The 14,672-nt window shown below is 31.2% G+C and overlaps 1 protein-coding gene across 4 annotated transcripts; it reads right to left on the bottom strand.

Annotated features, from left to right (window-relative positions):
* Positions 1 to 8,779: 8,779 nt before the first annotated feature.
* Positions 8,780 to 10,008, bottom strand: LOC109818086 (uncharacterized). 4 transcript variants are annotated; one of them, XM_020383488.3, is made up of 2 exons: positions 9,554 to 10,008; positions 8,780 to 9,427 (listed from the first exon to the last, which is right to left on the bottom strand). In XM_020383488.3, the coding sequence occupies exon 2, from the start codon at positions 9,418 to 9,420 to the stop codon at positions 8,971 to 8,973; it is 450 nt and encodes a 149-aa protein (XP_020239077.1). In that variant the 5' UTR covers positions 9,421 to 9,427; positions 9,554 to 10,008; the 3' UTR covers positions 8,780 to 8,970. The 4 variants fall into 4 exon arrangements, with proteins under 4 accessions (XP_020239077.1, XP_020239075.1, XP_020239076.1 ...); XM_020383486.3 differs by having other exon boundaries at positions 8,780 to 9,435; positions 9,554 to 10,007; XM_020383487.3 differs by having other exon boundaries at positions 8,780 to 9,432; positions 9,554 to 10,007.
* Between the last annotated feature and the right edge of the window lie 4,664 nt (positions 10,009 to 14,672).

The following is a 14,672-nucleotide window of genomic DNA, read 5'->3' as shown; positions in this document are numbered from 1 at the left end:
AATATATAAAATGATATGAAGTTATAATTTAATTATTAGATTTACAAAATTCATATATAATATAAAATTATTCAACAATGTATTACTTAGTAAAAATTAATGAGTATAAAATTTGAAATTAATGTTGATTTAATCCAATTTAATTTATTAAATCAATTTAGTTCAAGTTTGATGATGACATAACAACATCAACAACAAAAATTACAACTCAATCTAGAAGTTTTTATCAATTACTACATCTGTAACGTGGTAAGTGGATTGTAGAGTTTAGTGGATGCTAGAGAGAAAAGTATATAAAGTTTTCTATGAGAAAGGAGCCTCATAAGCTCATTCTCAAAGAAAATCTTAGAGAGAAGTTTTAGAGAGAAGTTTTAGAAAGAAGTTTTAGAGAGAAGGACTCCAGGTCTGTGAGCTCCTTTCTCTCCTAAATTTTTTTATTTGATTCTTCTTTTTCTCTAGATCACTAACCTCTTTTGTCTTCTCTTGGAATTCAGGCTAGGAAGCTTGGTATTGGTGGATTGAAGTTCGCGGGTTGAGCTTCAGGAGAAAATTCTTCTTCTTCTCAGTTCTTGGCCATTTTGAGCCAATCTTCAAGTGAAGGAAGCTAGAATATGTGTTGTTTGGTTGCATGTGATTTTAGGAAATCAATTGATGCATGAATTTGGAGAATCCATAGCTAGATTGAAGAAATTCTCATTTTTCGAGGTTTTGGGAAAAATGGAATTTTTGGTGATTTTGATGCATCGGATGGGTGCATGTTGAAATTGAGTTTGTTTTAGAGTTGTATGGAGCCCATGCATTGTATTTCTTGGTTTGCATGTGGTTAGTTTTGTTGATTTTCAGGTGTTGGAGGAAATCTTCAAAGTTTTGAAGGTTGCTGTTTGAATTTGCGCCAGCGCGTGCATTCATCAGAGGCACCCATTTCTTGATCATGCTAGGCGCGAGGTTAGTTGCGCCGGGTGCGATTATGAATGAGGTTTCTGGATGAGTCTGAGCCGGGCGTGAGGGGAACCACGTTGGGCGCGATATCAGATAGTGGCTGAGTGAAGAATTTTACTGAGATGGCGCCTGGCGCAAGAGTGATGAGCCATGCGTGGAAGCTCTGGATGGTCTCTTTTTGGAGAGCGTCGAGCGCAGGGTGGGTGCGCTGGGTGTGGAGACTCATAGGAGTCTCTGTTCCAAGGACACCGGGCACAGGATGAGCGCGTCAAGCGTGGAGGAGTTTTAGGACTCTCGAGTTGAGACTAGACCGGGCGCTCTCAGGCTGCGTCGGGCGTGAACATGTTTATTAATGATTGTTTTGAAATGATGCTTAGGCATGTGTTGAAAGTTGAAGTTTTGATCATGAATGTATGATATATGATGTATGGAGGTATATGATTCATATGTATGCTTGGTAATGATATATATGAATGTTTGAATATGATATGACATATGTATATGTTCATATGAGGATGATATTGATCATGATGGTGGATTGACCATGTATGGTGTATGATGCATTATTGCATCTGATGCCTTATGGCATGTGTCTAGCCTAGGACTTGAAGAGAGGAAAAATGTTTTCAAACTGGAAGAGCTCACATAGAGTCTCTTGAGAGTGGTGTTTGGATAGGCCACTAATATAAATGAGAGTGGTGCTTAGATAAGCCACTGGTTTTGGGTGAGAGTGGTGCTCAGGTAGGCCACTGGTTTGGGTGAGTCTCCTCTAAGTCCTTAACTAGTATTAGAGCGGAGTACGAGGTCGAGGGCTATTCCCTTAATCAAGTACTGGGGAAGGTGCGTGGTTCCTTGCGGATAGTCGGTGGGCGATCTCCACAAGTGACTTGATAATGCATATCAAGGTCGTGGTAAGCCTGTACCCAGCTGTGCTATACCTGACGGTGGAACCGGACTTCCAAGTGTGTAAGTGATGTCATCCGAGTAAACCCGAGTGAGGATTTATATCCTATTTAGTTGTGACCGAGCGGGTGCATTGGGCGTGAAAATGGTTGGGATGATTTCGGTAAGATTGGGATGTCACTTACACTACTCTACTGTTAGGGAGATCTTCTAGGTGTATGCGTGACGACGCATTAGATGATTGATATGCATTGTATCTGTCATGAGTTGCATGTATTGCATGATTGCTATGATGATGAAGTGCATGGTGTTTGACTTCATGTTTGATGAATTGATGATTGATTGAGATGGAAGTTTCTGTGGGACTTGATTGGGTGAATGGGTAGTATAGATTGTTATTCTATACTTGTATGGTTGATTTTTGAACTCTAGCTTACCCTTCTGTTTCCATTGGTTGGACTGTGATGATCATACTTTGTATGAGAGTAGGTCAGGGCTAGCTTGGAGTTTAGGTGACCGCTGCGAGATGAGGAGTTTTGTCCTAGTGTTAGAGTTACCTTCTTGGGTAGCTGTTGTTTGTGCTTGACCGGCACTAGGTGATGTTATTTTGGATGACTGTACATATTTAGTGTTGTATTTCGTACATAGAAACACAATTTTATATTTTTATATATAGACATATCTGTATGTATGAGTTATCCAGTTTAATATTCCTTTTAGTTCACTAGTAATAGTGTGATTCTACTAAGTATAGGGACCATGACGGGTCATTACAACATCTATTCTTTATTATAAGAAAAAAAATGATTTTATACATATTAAGAAATTTAGTTATTTGTATTAAATTTTACTACTTCTATAATATTCTTCCTAGATTATTCTTGTTATAAATGTTAAGATAAAGATACTTGATTAGCTAAATTATAGATTTGCATAACTGTAGTATAATTAGGACTTCCTTAATTTCTTTGTGTTAAACTCTCTTATTTAGTCCCTGATTTATAGGAGTAAAATACTATAAAAATAGAGTATTTTGTATGTCGAAAGTATGAATAAAAATCATTGAATTTATTTTGTTTTTCAATTTTAGAAGAATCCTACCAGACTGTGTCATTAGAGGTATCCATAAGCCTACGTATGATCCTAACCTCACTGGTAAGACTACATTTCCTATGAGCAATTACATTTCTAACACAGATCTGTCTAGCTCAAATAGCGCATTTATAATTCAATTATCTAGTGTGTCTATTCTTAACAGTGTGCAGGAAACTTTAGCTGCCTTGTGGTGGAAGGATGCTATGAATGAGGAGATGAGATCCTTACAAAAAAAATGAAATGTGAAAATTGGTGGATTGTTCAATTTGAAAGAAACTAGTAGGGTGTCGATGGGTGTACATAGTGAAATTTAACGCAGATGATACAATTGAGATATTCAAAGCTAGATTAATGACAAAGGGGTATACACAAGCATATGGAGTAGATTATATTGAAACGTTTGCTCCTGTAGCCAAAATTAGCACAATTTGAGTTTATTGTCTCTAATTGTAAACTTTGATTGACCCTTACAATAATTTGATGTAAAAAATGTCTTCTTACACGAAGAACTGTCTGAAGAAGTTTATATGTAACTATTAGAAGGATTTATGATCCCAGATGCACATAATAATTGCAAGTTGAAGAAGTCATTGTACATACTAAAGCAATTACCATGAGCATGGTTTGGTAGATTCACCAAGTCAATGATTGCATTTGGATATCAACAAAGCAACCAAGATCATACCTTATTTCTAAAGAAAAAAGAAGGAAAAATTACAATTCTTATTGTTTATGATGACATGGTAATTGTTGTGATATGCCTAAAAGGTTTCACATCACTTAAGATTCGATGTTAAGGGTAGTTTATAAACATTCTCCCTCCTTAATCTATCGAAACGCCTTTTCAAGGACAAAACCGTAATGATCCAACAAATGCTAAAACAGACAATACTTTGGATACAATAACTCTAATGTTGATAGTGGACTTACGGTCGAAACATTGATGTTAGAAGGAGGGCTTAGGCTACTCTTGCCCCTTAGCATCGATTGGGAGGCTTGTTTTGATATGCCTAAAAAAGTCTCACATCGCTTAGGAGTTGAGGCACCTTTGGATACTTCACATTTGTGGGAGTTAACCTTGTCACATGGAGAAGTAAGTAGAGTGAGTGCAGTTTTTGGACTCAATGAAGGTTTGTGGCTGGATACTTCATATTTGTAGGAGGTAACCTTGTCACGTGGAGAAGCAAGAAGCAAAGTGAATGTAGTACTTGGACTCAATGAAGGTTTGTGGCTTAGACTAATTCTATAAGAATAGAATTAAATTTATTCTGTTTTTTCAATTATAAATACCAAAAGAAATAATGTAACTAAAAGTTCATACATTAAAGAAGTGATATTTTAGGAAAAATATCATTAAATGAGAAAAAAAATAATTAAAATTTGCTTATATTTAAAAAAATTGTGTGTGTGGTTGTGTTTTTACAATAAATAACAAAATGAGTATTATATAATAAATTTAACATACTAACAAGTTATTGGTCTAAGTAGCACTAGGCTCGATACTCTTAACCAAGATCTTGAATTTAAGTTTTGTGTATAAAAAAATATGGTTGAAAGGAGACGCCTCACTAAAAGTAAACAGTCTGATTCTCTATCAATGAAATTGATAAATATTTTGTATCAATAATAAGATTAAAAAATATCGAATTTATCATATATATATATATATATATATATATATATATATATATATATAGGGAGTATATCAAGTGAGAGAAAATTTATTATGAGAGATGAGAGAGTTAAAATATAATCCTTAGATTAATCAAGTAAAAGAAAATTTAAGGTTTAATCAAGTGAGAGGAAATTAATCTAATGATTATATTTTAACCCTCTTATCTCTCATAATAAATTCCGTCTCACTTGATATGCTCCCTATATATATATATATATATATATATATAAGACCACTGTATATCTAATTTTTTATTAAAAAATTATAAGAGTTGAGTTTTGAAGTTTCATTGAAGATAGACGAATCTCAGCCCAAGGAACACTAATAGACTAAGACTACATACTATAAAAGTTTTCACATTAACATCATGATTCAAACTCATGTCTCAACGATAGTCTGATTCTTATTAACCATCAGTATTTTTTTGGCACCATTGTACACTTTTTATTTTCTTCTTACAACTTAAGAGATATGATTTCATTTTACCAGGTCCCATTATAAGAGTAAAAAGTAAAATAGTACTCATTGCTACTTCATAACCACTTTTTTCAGTATCTTTTGGTTATTGTACACCTATGTGCATAAGCATAATTATCCCCAAAAATAAATAATTGAACGGTGTCAGAGTTCATACTTTTTTGAACCACTCTTTTTAGGTGCATCGTGTCATTACTTTTGGTCTCTTTTTCTTGGGCTTTGTTGCCTTTCTTCAATCATTATCATTGAGTAAACGATATTTAGACATTAAATTTTTGGCAGCATCTTTTTTGCTTATTTAGATAACCAAAGCCAAAAAAGCACAATAAACGTGTTTATTTTATTATTATTTTTTTTTTTTTTAAAAAAGGTCACAGATTTTTTCTTTTGAGTAGGAAAAAAAATCATTGCACATAAAAATTTTCACATCATTATTACAATAGTTAATGATATTTCAGTTATTGATTGGTTAACATCATGTATCCACCTCTAATGGACTAATTAATAATCCGTTTCAAAAAAAGTTTCTCACCAATCAGTAATGACTAATTAAGTTTTTGTTAGGTCTTGTAACCATCACCCATTAGTAACGAGTCTAATGACTAATTAAGTTTTTGTTAGGTGTCTAGGATGTTAAAAAAATTGTACCCACGGATTAAAATTATTATAGATTTTAAATAAATAATTAAATAAATATTTATTTAATAATGAATGGAGACTGATAATAACATATTTATATTCATAATTTAAAAATATTAAAAATCTCTTAATTATATAAAGTAGTTTATCTAAATTTATTTTTACTTTAAATATATAATTATTCGTTTTAATTAAATATATAAATTTATTTTTTAATATAAATATATATTTAAAATTATTTAATTGTATTTTTATTTTATTCATTATTTTTATTTAATTTTTTTTACATTTTTTCATGTAAATATCTATAGATATATAAAAATTTTATAACTACTAAATGAATATCCAAAATAGGATAAGTGACAAGAAACAACTATTTATCCCACCTCATTGTCTCTCTACTTGTAATCATACGAAAATTTACCATACAAATTACAGTATACTGGATAGATAGCAGGCAGGGTTGAGAAATTGAGTTTGAATATGCAATTGTATTAACTAATAACATACCTACATAGGGGTGAAGGTATACAAATACACTCCTTTAGTTTCAGAAAAATAGATTTGTATGTAAAAGTTTTGTATTTTGCCCTCCTATTTTTATATATTTAAATTTACTTACTCTAATTTGTTATTTCGTTGTCAAATTTTGTCTTTCATCAACTATCAATTTATATATATATATATATATATATATATATATATATATATATATATATATATATATTTTTTTTTTTTTCACTTTTTATTTCATTTTAATCTCTTAGTACTTTGCACACTGTTCAATTAGATTTTTTTATTTTATTTCACATTTCATACTATTTTATTGTTTTTGGATAATAATAATCTTATTTTTTTAAAAATAATTTCTTTTCATTGACCAAGGGCTCTAAATCTACGATTGTGTCAAATATTTAGAAAAAAAGTTTTCACATATCCATAATAATAATACTCAATTTAAACAAGATTGTCCTTCATTAATATAAGATTTTTTTAGATAATAATAAAAATAAATTTATAAATATTTATATTTAAAATAGATAATATCATATTAATGTAAAAATTTAGTTAAATATTCAATGAACAATAAAATATAATGCTTTTATATATATATATACCACCAAAACAGATTACACAACATATTCCATTAGTTGAAAAATATATCTACAACTTTTAGAAATAAATAACATACAAATATAAAAACAGATTTCATTGAAGGAGATATCAAGTTCTTTATTTGAAAAGATGATTATTAAGATATAAAATAAGACAACACATCTTATAAAATGATACATGTAATACTTGGGATCAATCATTGTATAATTAAACGTTGAGTTGACCAAAATTTGTTAGTTTAAGTAATTTAATATTTATATTTTTAATTAATAATCAAGTTTCATCTCGATTTTGATCATAGAGTAACTAATAGAAATATTATTTTATCTCTGTAAAAGTCGACTTAATAAAAAAAATTATTAAAAAATGAGTTGAATGGCATGGAGAGTACAAAGGGAAAAGGGAGTGATGCGTGAGAGCGGGATAAGAATAAGATTTGGTTTACATATCCTTATCACGAGTGTGTAACCTTTAGCTGTAGTGGGTCCATTTAAGTACGGATTCTTTCTGATTCTCATTTGTAAATCTTGGCATCCTCCATATTCCCCATCTTGCCATCTACCATATCGATCTCATAATGCCACACAATTTTTTCATGGCATCACAACAAACATTGGACCCTCTTCCCACTAGATATTTATTTTCCCAACAGATATATCCTTGCCACGCTCAGATCCATGCCTCCTCAAACATAGTAGTAAATGAAATTAATTTCTTAACATCAGTCGCCAAGGACAATTTATGTGACTTTTTCTGTTCATTTAGCACGAGACTCCTATTTATTATCCTTTGCAATGATGATATATTAGGCTACTGTGCCATTATAAATTAAAACCATAGCTTTAGTTTTGGTACTTCTTCCATAAACAAGAATGGACCACCTCACCATACCATGCTACTTATCTATTTAGATCTCCCAGCATTGAAAATTTTAGGATGCAATTTGTAATATTCACAAACCAGATTATAGTAAAAGACACACTAGTATCTCATTAACAACATCTCCAATATAAATATGTAGCTTAACTCACTTTTAGTAGATCCTACCATAGTACATGAAATTTAAAGCTTCAATAAATTTTCTCTTGCCATTATTAAGAACTTAAAATAAGCCCCACATTTTTGTCGTACAGTTATTAAGAATTGTTCCTTGTATAAACAACTATTCTTGTATAAGAAGCTAAGAACTATCACATCAATTATTTGAATAATAAAACTGTATAAAAACTAATTCTTAAGTTTAAGAAATCCATAAACAACTCTTATTAGATGTCCTGAAATTAATCGCTAAACAGTATAGCGGTTTTTCTTGGATGAATGGTAGGATGGAGTGATTTCAATGACATGGATTTTTAGCTACTAAACAAAACACTTTATACAAAACAAAGAAGTTGGAAGAATTTTTAAAAGCTGAATTTGGGCCAAACATAGAGAAAGTGAAATTCCATTACTAGTAACTAAAAAGAGATAACCAAAAGTGACACTTAGACTGAAGTCAAGGAAGGAAGAGTCCTGTACATGTCAACAATCATCCACCTCAATCCCAAATGTCAAACTAAAACAATAAAAAAAACTCAACTCCTACCTTACTAAACACAACACAACAAAATTAGGCACACAACTTTAGCTTCATAATTTAACACACACAAGCCTTATGTGACTCATGATTACACCATATTATTCACTTATCATTAACATCATTATCATTTATCAATAAGTAAGTCTACTTTATTTGCAACAATTATTATAAAAATAAAACTTACAAATAATTTCTTAGATATTAAAAATGTTATTATTCTTCTTTCAGAATCAAAGTTAGCTTATTCAATGAGGAGTCTGAATTGTTATTATACTTACCATGTTAACCAAATCTCTTAGTCCAGTAGTTGTAATGCATGTTCTGAAATACGATAGTTCAACTTGATACTCTTAAAATGAATTTTAATTAATATTAAAATATTATTTGATGAACGAAAGTCATGGCTTGTAAGAGCATTGAGCTACTGCATAAACATGATGATAAACAAAAAATAAAACCTTAAGGGAAGTAAAACTCAAACTCCATTTAGACTAAGAATAAAACATAAAATTGTATGCAAGTTTTGTGATGATAGATGAAGGATGAATCACTCAGTCTCAGCCCCTTGCATGGTGGAGAAGCAGCTGTGAGATCTACCAAGTGGGCGACAAATGAAACGATCTTTGGTGGGAGAGTCCAAGGTGCGGAACAGGATCTGCTTGACGGCGAGGATGAAATCATCGTTGGTGTTGTTCGGAGGGGTGGAGGAGTTGAACTGTTGGCAGAACCTCATGTGTCGCTTAAGAGCCTCGTCCATGGTTATCACTATCTTCTCTCTCTCCCTCTCTTCCTTCACTGCCTCAGCGCAAAGACCACAAATCCAACGCCCCCCATACCTCTCCCTCACGCGCCCTATGTACGCCTGCGTGCACTCCTCCACCAAACCGCAGCAGCAGCACTTCACCGATGACACCGCCGCAGTCTCCATCTCCGCTGCCGCCCCCGCCGCTTCCGCCGCCGTCAATGACTTGGACTCTTTCAAAACCTTCCCAGCCATGATCCTCCTACACTACTAGAGTCTAACAAATATTTAGGATAATAATTTTTTTTCATTGAAAAACACTCTTGAAAACAATTCTAATAATTAGGTATAATGTGCTAGAAAGAGAAACAAAAATCTGTTGAAATACCTTGGTTGGTGATTGTTGTAGTATTACAAGAGGTTGAGAACAAATGAGAAAATGGAATGACGATGGGAAATTTTGTGAGGGTGAAATAGGAATATTATTATTACTATCAATAATATTATGATTATTATTTATCGTTCCTTCTCCCACTGGATCTCTTGAACCTTCTCGCCGCCGAAGATCAGAAGAACGAATGGCGTATGGTACATATCCCAGAGCCTAGAAGGGCTCTCTCTGCGAATTCTCGGAACTCAACCGAATCGAACACGCGACAGAATCAAACGTTGTTGTGAGCGATGGATCTGAGGTTGTTTCTTGCTCTGAGCATGTGGGTGTGTCTGAAAGCGTGAGAAGGAAGGAGCTACCTGAGGCAGAGGGATAGAGATTAGATATGGATGCTGAGATTCAGATCTTTGTGTTGGGATTTATATTGAAAAGGTTAACCCAAAGGGAAAAAATTTTCCAATCATTGGAGGGGTTTGGTTCGCGATTTGGTAATTAATATTTACCTAGTTACGTAAGCTCGCAACATTCTTCGTCTATAGTATTAGTTTCGATTTGTGAAGACATTTCTAGAAACTTAGTTGCTTGTGTTGTAACGCACAAATTATATTTCTGCAAATTAAAAAAATATATATGTATATACAGTAATTCGTGCAAATAAGAGAGATAAATAAATAAATAGACGATGATATGGTTTAGAAAAAAATGAAAGAGAGTGTTATGTGTTAAAAATGGTAAACTTGATATAGCTATGCATACATGGCTTCGTTGAATATTCGAAGAATATTTTTTAGTTATTTTATAAAAAGAATTTCCTGACTTGAGCATAATTCTCTTTTGTGGAAAATATTCGTGTCCTCTTAATTACCAAAACAAATATGAGTTATATATTTTAATCTATGAGTATATAGAAATTCTGCATTTTTTTCTTTAAACAAGCGAGCCATTTTCAAAATCGTAAGTATTTACAGAAAAATAATAGAATGAATTTAAATTTGGGAAAGTATTGAATTTTTTTTTTTGTCTTTTCTTTTAGAAGGATTTTAACGGGAGGATTTATCGTTTGTAAAAAGAGGAAAAATCATTATTAGAAAGAGAAGTTACACATTTTCAGATGCGCGCATATATTAAATGCACATACCTGGTTAGTTTTATTTTCATTTTCTTTTTACATTAAGAATTTTATTAAGTTGTTTGGCATATAAAATATTTTTCATCATCATTCATTTATAAATATACATTTTAATTTTAGTCATTTCGACTTGGGGCTGTCATGAGACAGCTAAGCCTTAATTAGGGGTAAATGTAAAGATTGAATGAATATTAGATTAGTAGTGCACTCAAATTATGTTAATTGAACATATGGAAATATGAAGGTCTAAATTATCAATTAATTTGGGACGAAATATGACAAAGAAAAATGAAAACAATTCAAATTAGAAATGGAAACGATACTTATAGGTACCCTGTAGTACAGGTTACTATGACAAGGATCATCTCCAATTCTGTACTCATAAAGTTGTTTAAATATTTTTTCTTCTTGTTGTTTTAGTGAATCCAACACACCACATCATATTCAAGAAGTGACTCTACCACTTGTTTTATCCAATAGTAAGTTGCTTTTCACTCTTAATGCGAGTCATATGTTTCTCTCTATATTTGTTTCTATTTATTTTATAATTAAAAAGTGGTTACACAACCAATTATAGAAGTTGCTTATATAAGCAAGGAGCTCTTATATGAAATGTCACATTATTTACTTAAATGAAAATAATAATAACAATAAAGCAACTATTGCTTAGAGTTAATTAACTTTACAAAGTAATTACATTCGAGTTGCTGTTAAGCTTAAATTTAAAATGAATTTATTTTTTATCTCTCAAATTTAAAATTGACTTTTTTTAATCATATAATTAAAGAAAAAAATTATTAAAAAAAAACTATTTAAGTAAAATCAAATGATTTAATTGATTTATCAAAAGATATTTAATTAATTGGTCATAATATATATATATATATATATATATATATATATATATATTTCATAATAAAACTTTCCTCTCATCAAATATACTTTATCTCTTCATGTGGTTATTCCATCTTCTCCTTTCTCTTTCTTTTATTAGGTCATTTCTTTTAAGTTTAAAAATGTAAAATTATTAAATAATTTTTACTAACTTCTTTTAAATAAGTTCTCGTTTTGAGCTTTACTTAGGCTAAACATATATAGCCAAAAACTGCTCAAAGGAATAAATGAGAGAAAGAATGTTGGATGTGATTATTTGTACAGTTTTTAATGTTTTTCACACTTCTTTGTTCACAAATATCCCCTATTTTGCATAGCTTCAATAGGTTTAATGTTGTAGACAAACTAAGGCTTAAGAAAGGTGAACATTTCAAGCACCATTCTAATACATTGTTACATCAGATTTTTTTCTTCTCAATTCCTTGATTTTTACATCATTTCTTTTCTTCAAGGATTTGGTATATTTATAAATTTTGTATCAACAACTTAGCTCTTTTTTCTTTTTTTCTTTTTTTTTTAAGAATGATGTATAAATCAAGGATTTTTTTTTCTCAACTCCTTGATTTATACATCATTCTTTTCAAAGATTTGGTGTAATTGTAAATTTTGTATCAACAACTTAACTTTTTTTTTTTTTTGCAAGTACATGTGACATTGCAACATTAAAAACTTCCTTCTATCTTTTTTTTTTTTTTCAATAAAAGATCAATTCGTTTCATTATAAATGAACTCATGAATATAAGTAAGCATATAATAAAAAAAATGTGGAGACTAGAATACAAATGTGCTTCCCAAACTAAAAAGTAAGCAACATAATTTATTTATCTCCTAATACAACTTAACTTAAAGTTTAAAAAAGAACTAAACTTGTATTTGCAATATCTAAGTATAACACCATGTTGAGACTAAATTGTGCAACTCCCAATAACTTCATCTACGATTAATTTGCAATCTAATTCAAAAATAACATGTGGGAAACCAACTCAATCACCTAAGAAATGTACTAAAAAATAGACAACGTCTTTGCCTCTACAATTGGGAAAATACTCTAAAGGTAAACAGATTTTACTAGTAGAAATTCTCCATTGTCATTCCTCATTGATATGTCAACACCAAACAATCTTTGAGGGCTAAAAATAGCAGCCTCTAAATTGCATTTGATCATACTTGGGTGCAAAATTTACTTTTATCTTACATCTTTAATTTTGTATATTTAAGCATGCTTAATGAGTGTTTTATTTGTACTTCATTGTTCTTTTGAATTTAAAAGTGGTTTATGTTGTTAAGTCAAGAACATTCAAAAATATAATATGAATCGAGGAAATAGGCAATTTTAGGAAACATGCGAAAGATGATAGTCTTAAGCCATCAAATAATACTCATTCAACTATTGTTATTAAGTTGCTTCTATGATCTTAATCTCTATTTTTAAGGATGACAACAGGAGCAAGGTGGGTGCGGATTTCAATATCCTCATCCTCGTATTCTATACTCCTTCTCATTTTCATATCTTATGAGCATGAAATTTGTGTTTCATTCCCGTTTTGTTTGGTATCGATTATATCCATACAAGTCTTGTGCCTACTCAAATATTAATTAAATATATACTTTTTTGCAACAAAATATTTATAAAAAACAAGAATTTAAACATAGAGTAGAAATTACAAAATACATTAATTAAGTTTTATTTGACATAAATTTAAAAATAAAGTAAAAATTACATAAATTTCAACTAAAGTCTAAAAATGAAGTTTCTAGAAATTTAAAGCATGGATAGAGATAGGTATAGGTACAAAGCGTGTAAGTACATACTTATCCCCGTCTCTATACCTATAACACTATTAATTTTGAGGTGTTTGATTTAATTATATGTTAATTGTACGTTAAGTTGTAAGTTGTTGTTAATGGTGTAGTTTTATAACTCTAGAGCCAAAGGATTTTGAAAGTTAAGTTGTCTCTAAGGTAGTTGAATAAAAGTTAAGTTGATTCAGTTTTAAGAAGGATATATAAGATTTTTTTAAGACAAACTTTATAAATTCATGCTTTAATAAGAAATTATAGGGAGAAGTTCTCCGGATCCAAAATCTTTCTCCTCTTTCTTTCAAATTGAGAACCCTTATCTTTTCCTTTTCTTGTAGCTAATTCACTTGGATAGTTGGAGATTCAAAGCATGCGAAGCCAATAATCTCAAGTCAGAGGTCATACAAGTTCTTCCTTCTCTTCTCCTCTCTCGGTTTGAATCAACAAGAGGTGAGGGATGCTTTGTGTTGTTTGTGAATTGCATATTGAATTTGATAGTGAATTCATCTAATTATTGACTTCTTTGACTAGGGAAGGTAAGATGATGAGGTACATTGGTTTTAGGTTGTTTGGAAGTTATTCATGAGTTGGATATGATGATTTTGGAGACATAATGGCTGCATGTTGTTTTCAAGGTTGGAAATGTGTCCTACATGTTGTATATGTGTTATATTCCTTGTTTCATGTTAGAAATTGTTGGTTTTCAAGTAGATTAGGCAAATTGAGTTATGCATAAGTGCAAAAATTTATATCATGTTGAGCACACCTTCATGGTGTCAAGTGTGATTTCAATAAAGGGGTCTTTATCTTACTCACGTCGAGCTCAAGATTGATGGTGTTGGGAATGAGGTGAGAGAATTATCTCGAGTTAAAATCTCATTGGATGTGGTTTGAATGATGTCGAGTGTGAGAAGAGAAAATCATCTTTACTTGGATCCACGCTAGACACTAGTGGAGTGGCATCAGGCATGAGTCAGGTAGAAGCCCTCTTCCTGATTGGGGTCAAGCTTGGGCTTTTGCCACGCTAAGCACAATAAAGTGGGAGACTCTTTGTCTCATTCATGCCAAACACAGGTAGTGTGGCACTAGGCATAGACAAGATAGGAAGCCCCCTGCCTCATAAGCGTTGGACACCCATTTGTTGTATATTATTGTTGTGCTGAACATGTTGAGATGAATTTGTTAAGTTGCCCTATGTTGTAAGTTGTATGTGTTGTATTGTTGAAAAATCGAAAATTGTTATGTTAATTTGCATTCAGTATTAAATTAAGTTGTCTATGTTATATTGTTGTA

This window comes from Cajanus cajan, chromosome 9 (assembly GCF_000230855.2).
Source record: "Cajanus cajan strain Asha chromosome 9, NIPB_CcT2T_4, whole genome shotgun sequence".
Lineage (NCBI taxonomy): Eukaryota > Viridiplantae > Streptophyta > Magnoliopsida > Fabales > Fabaceae > Cajanus > Cajanus cajan.
The sequence above is the reverse complement of the archived record's forward strand: the minus strand, read 5'-3'. Positions and strand labels throughout refer to the sequence as shown.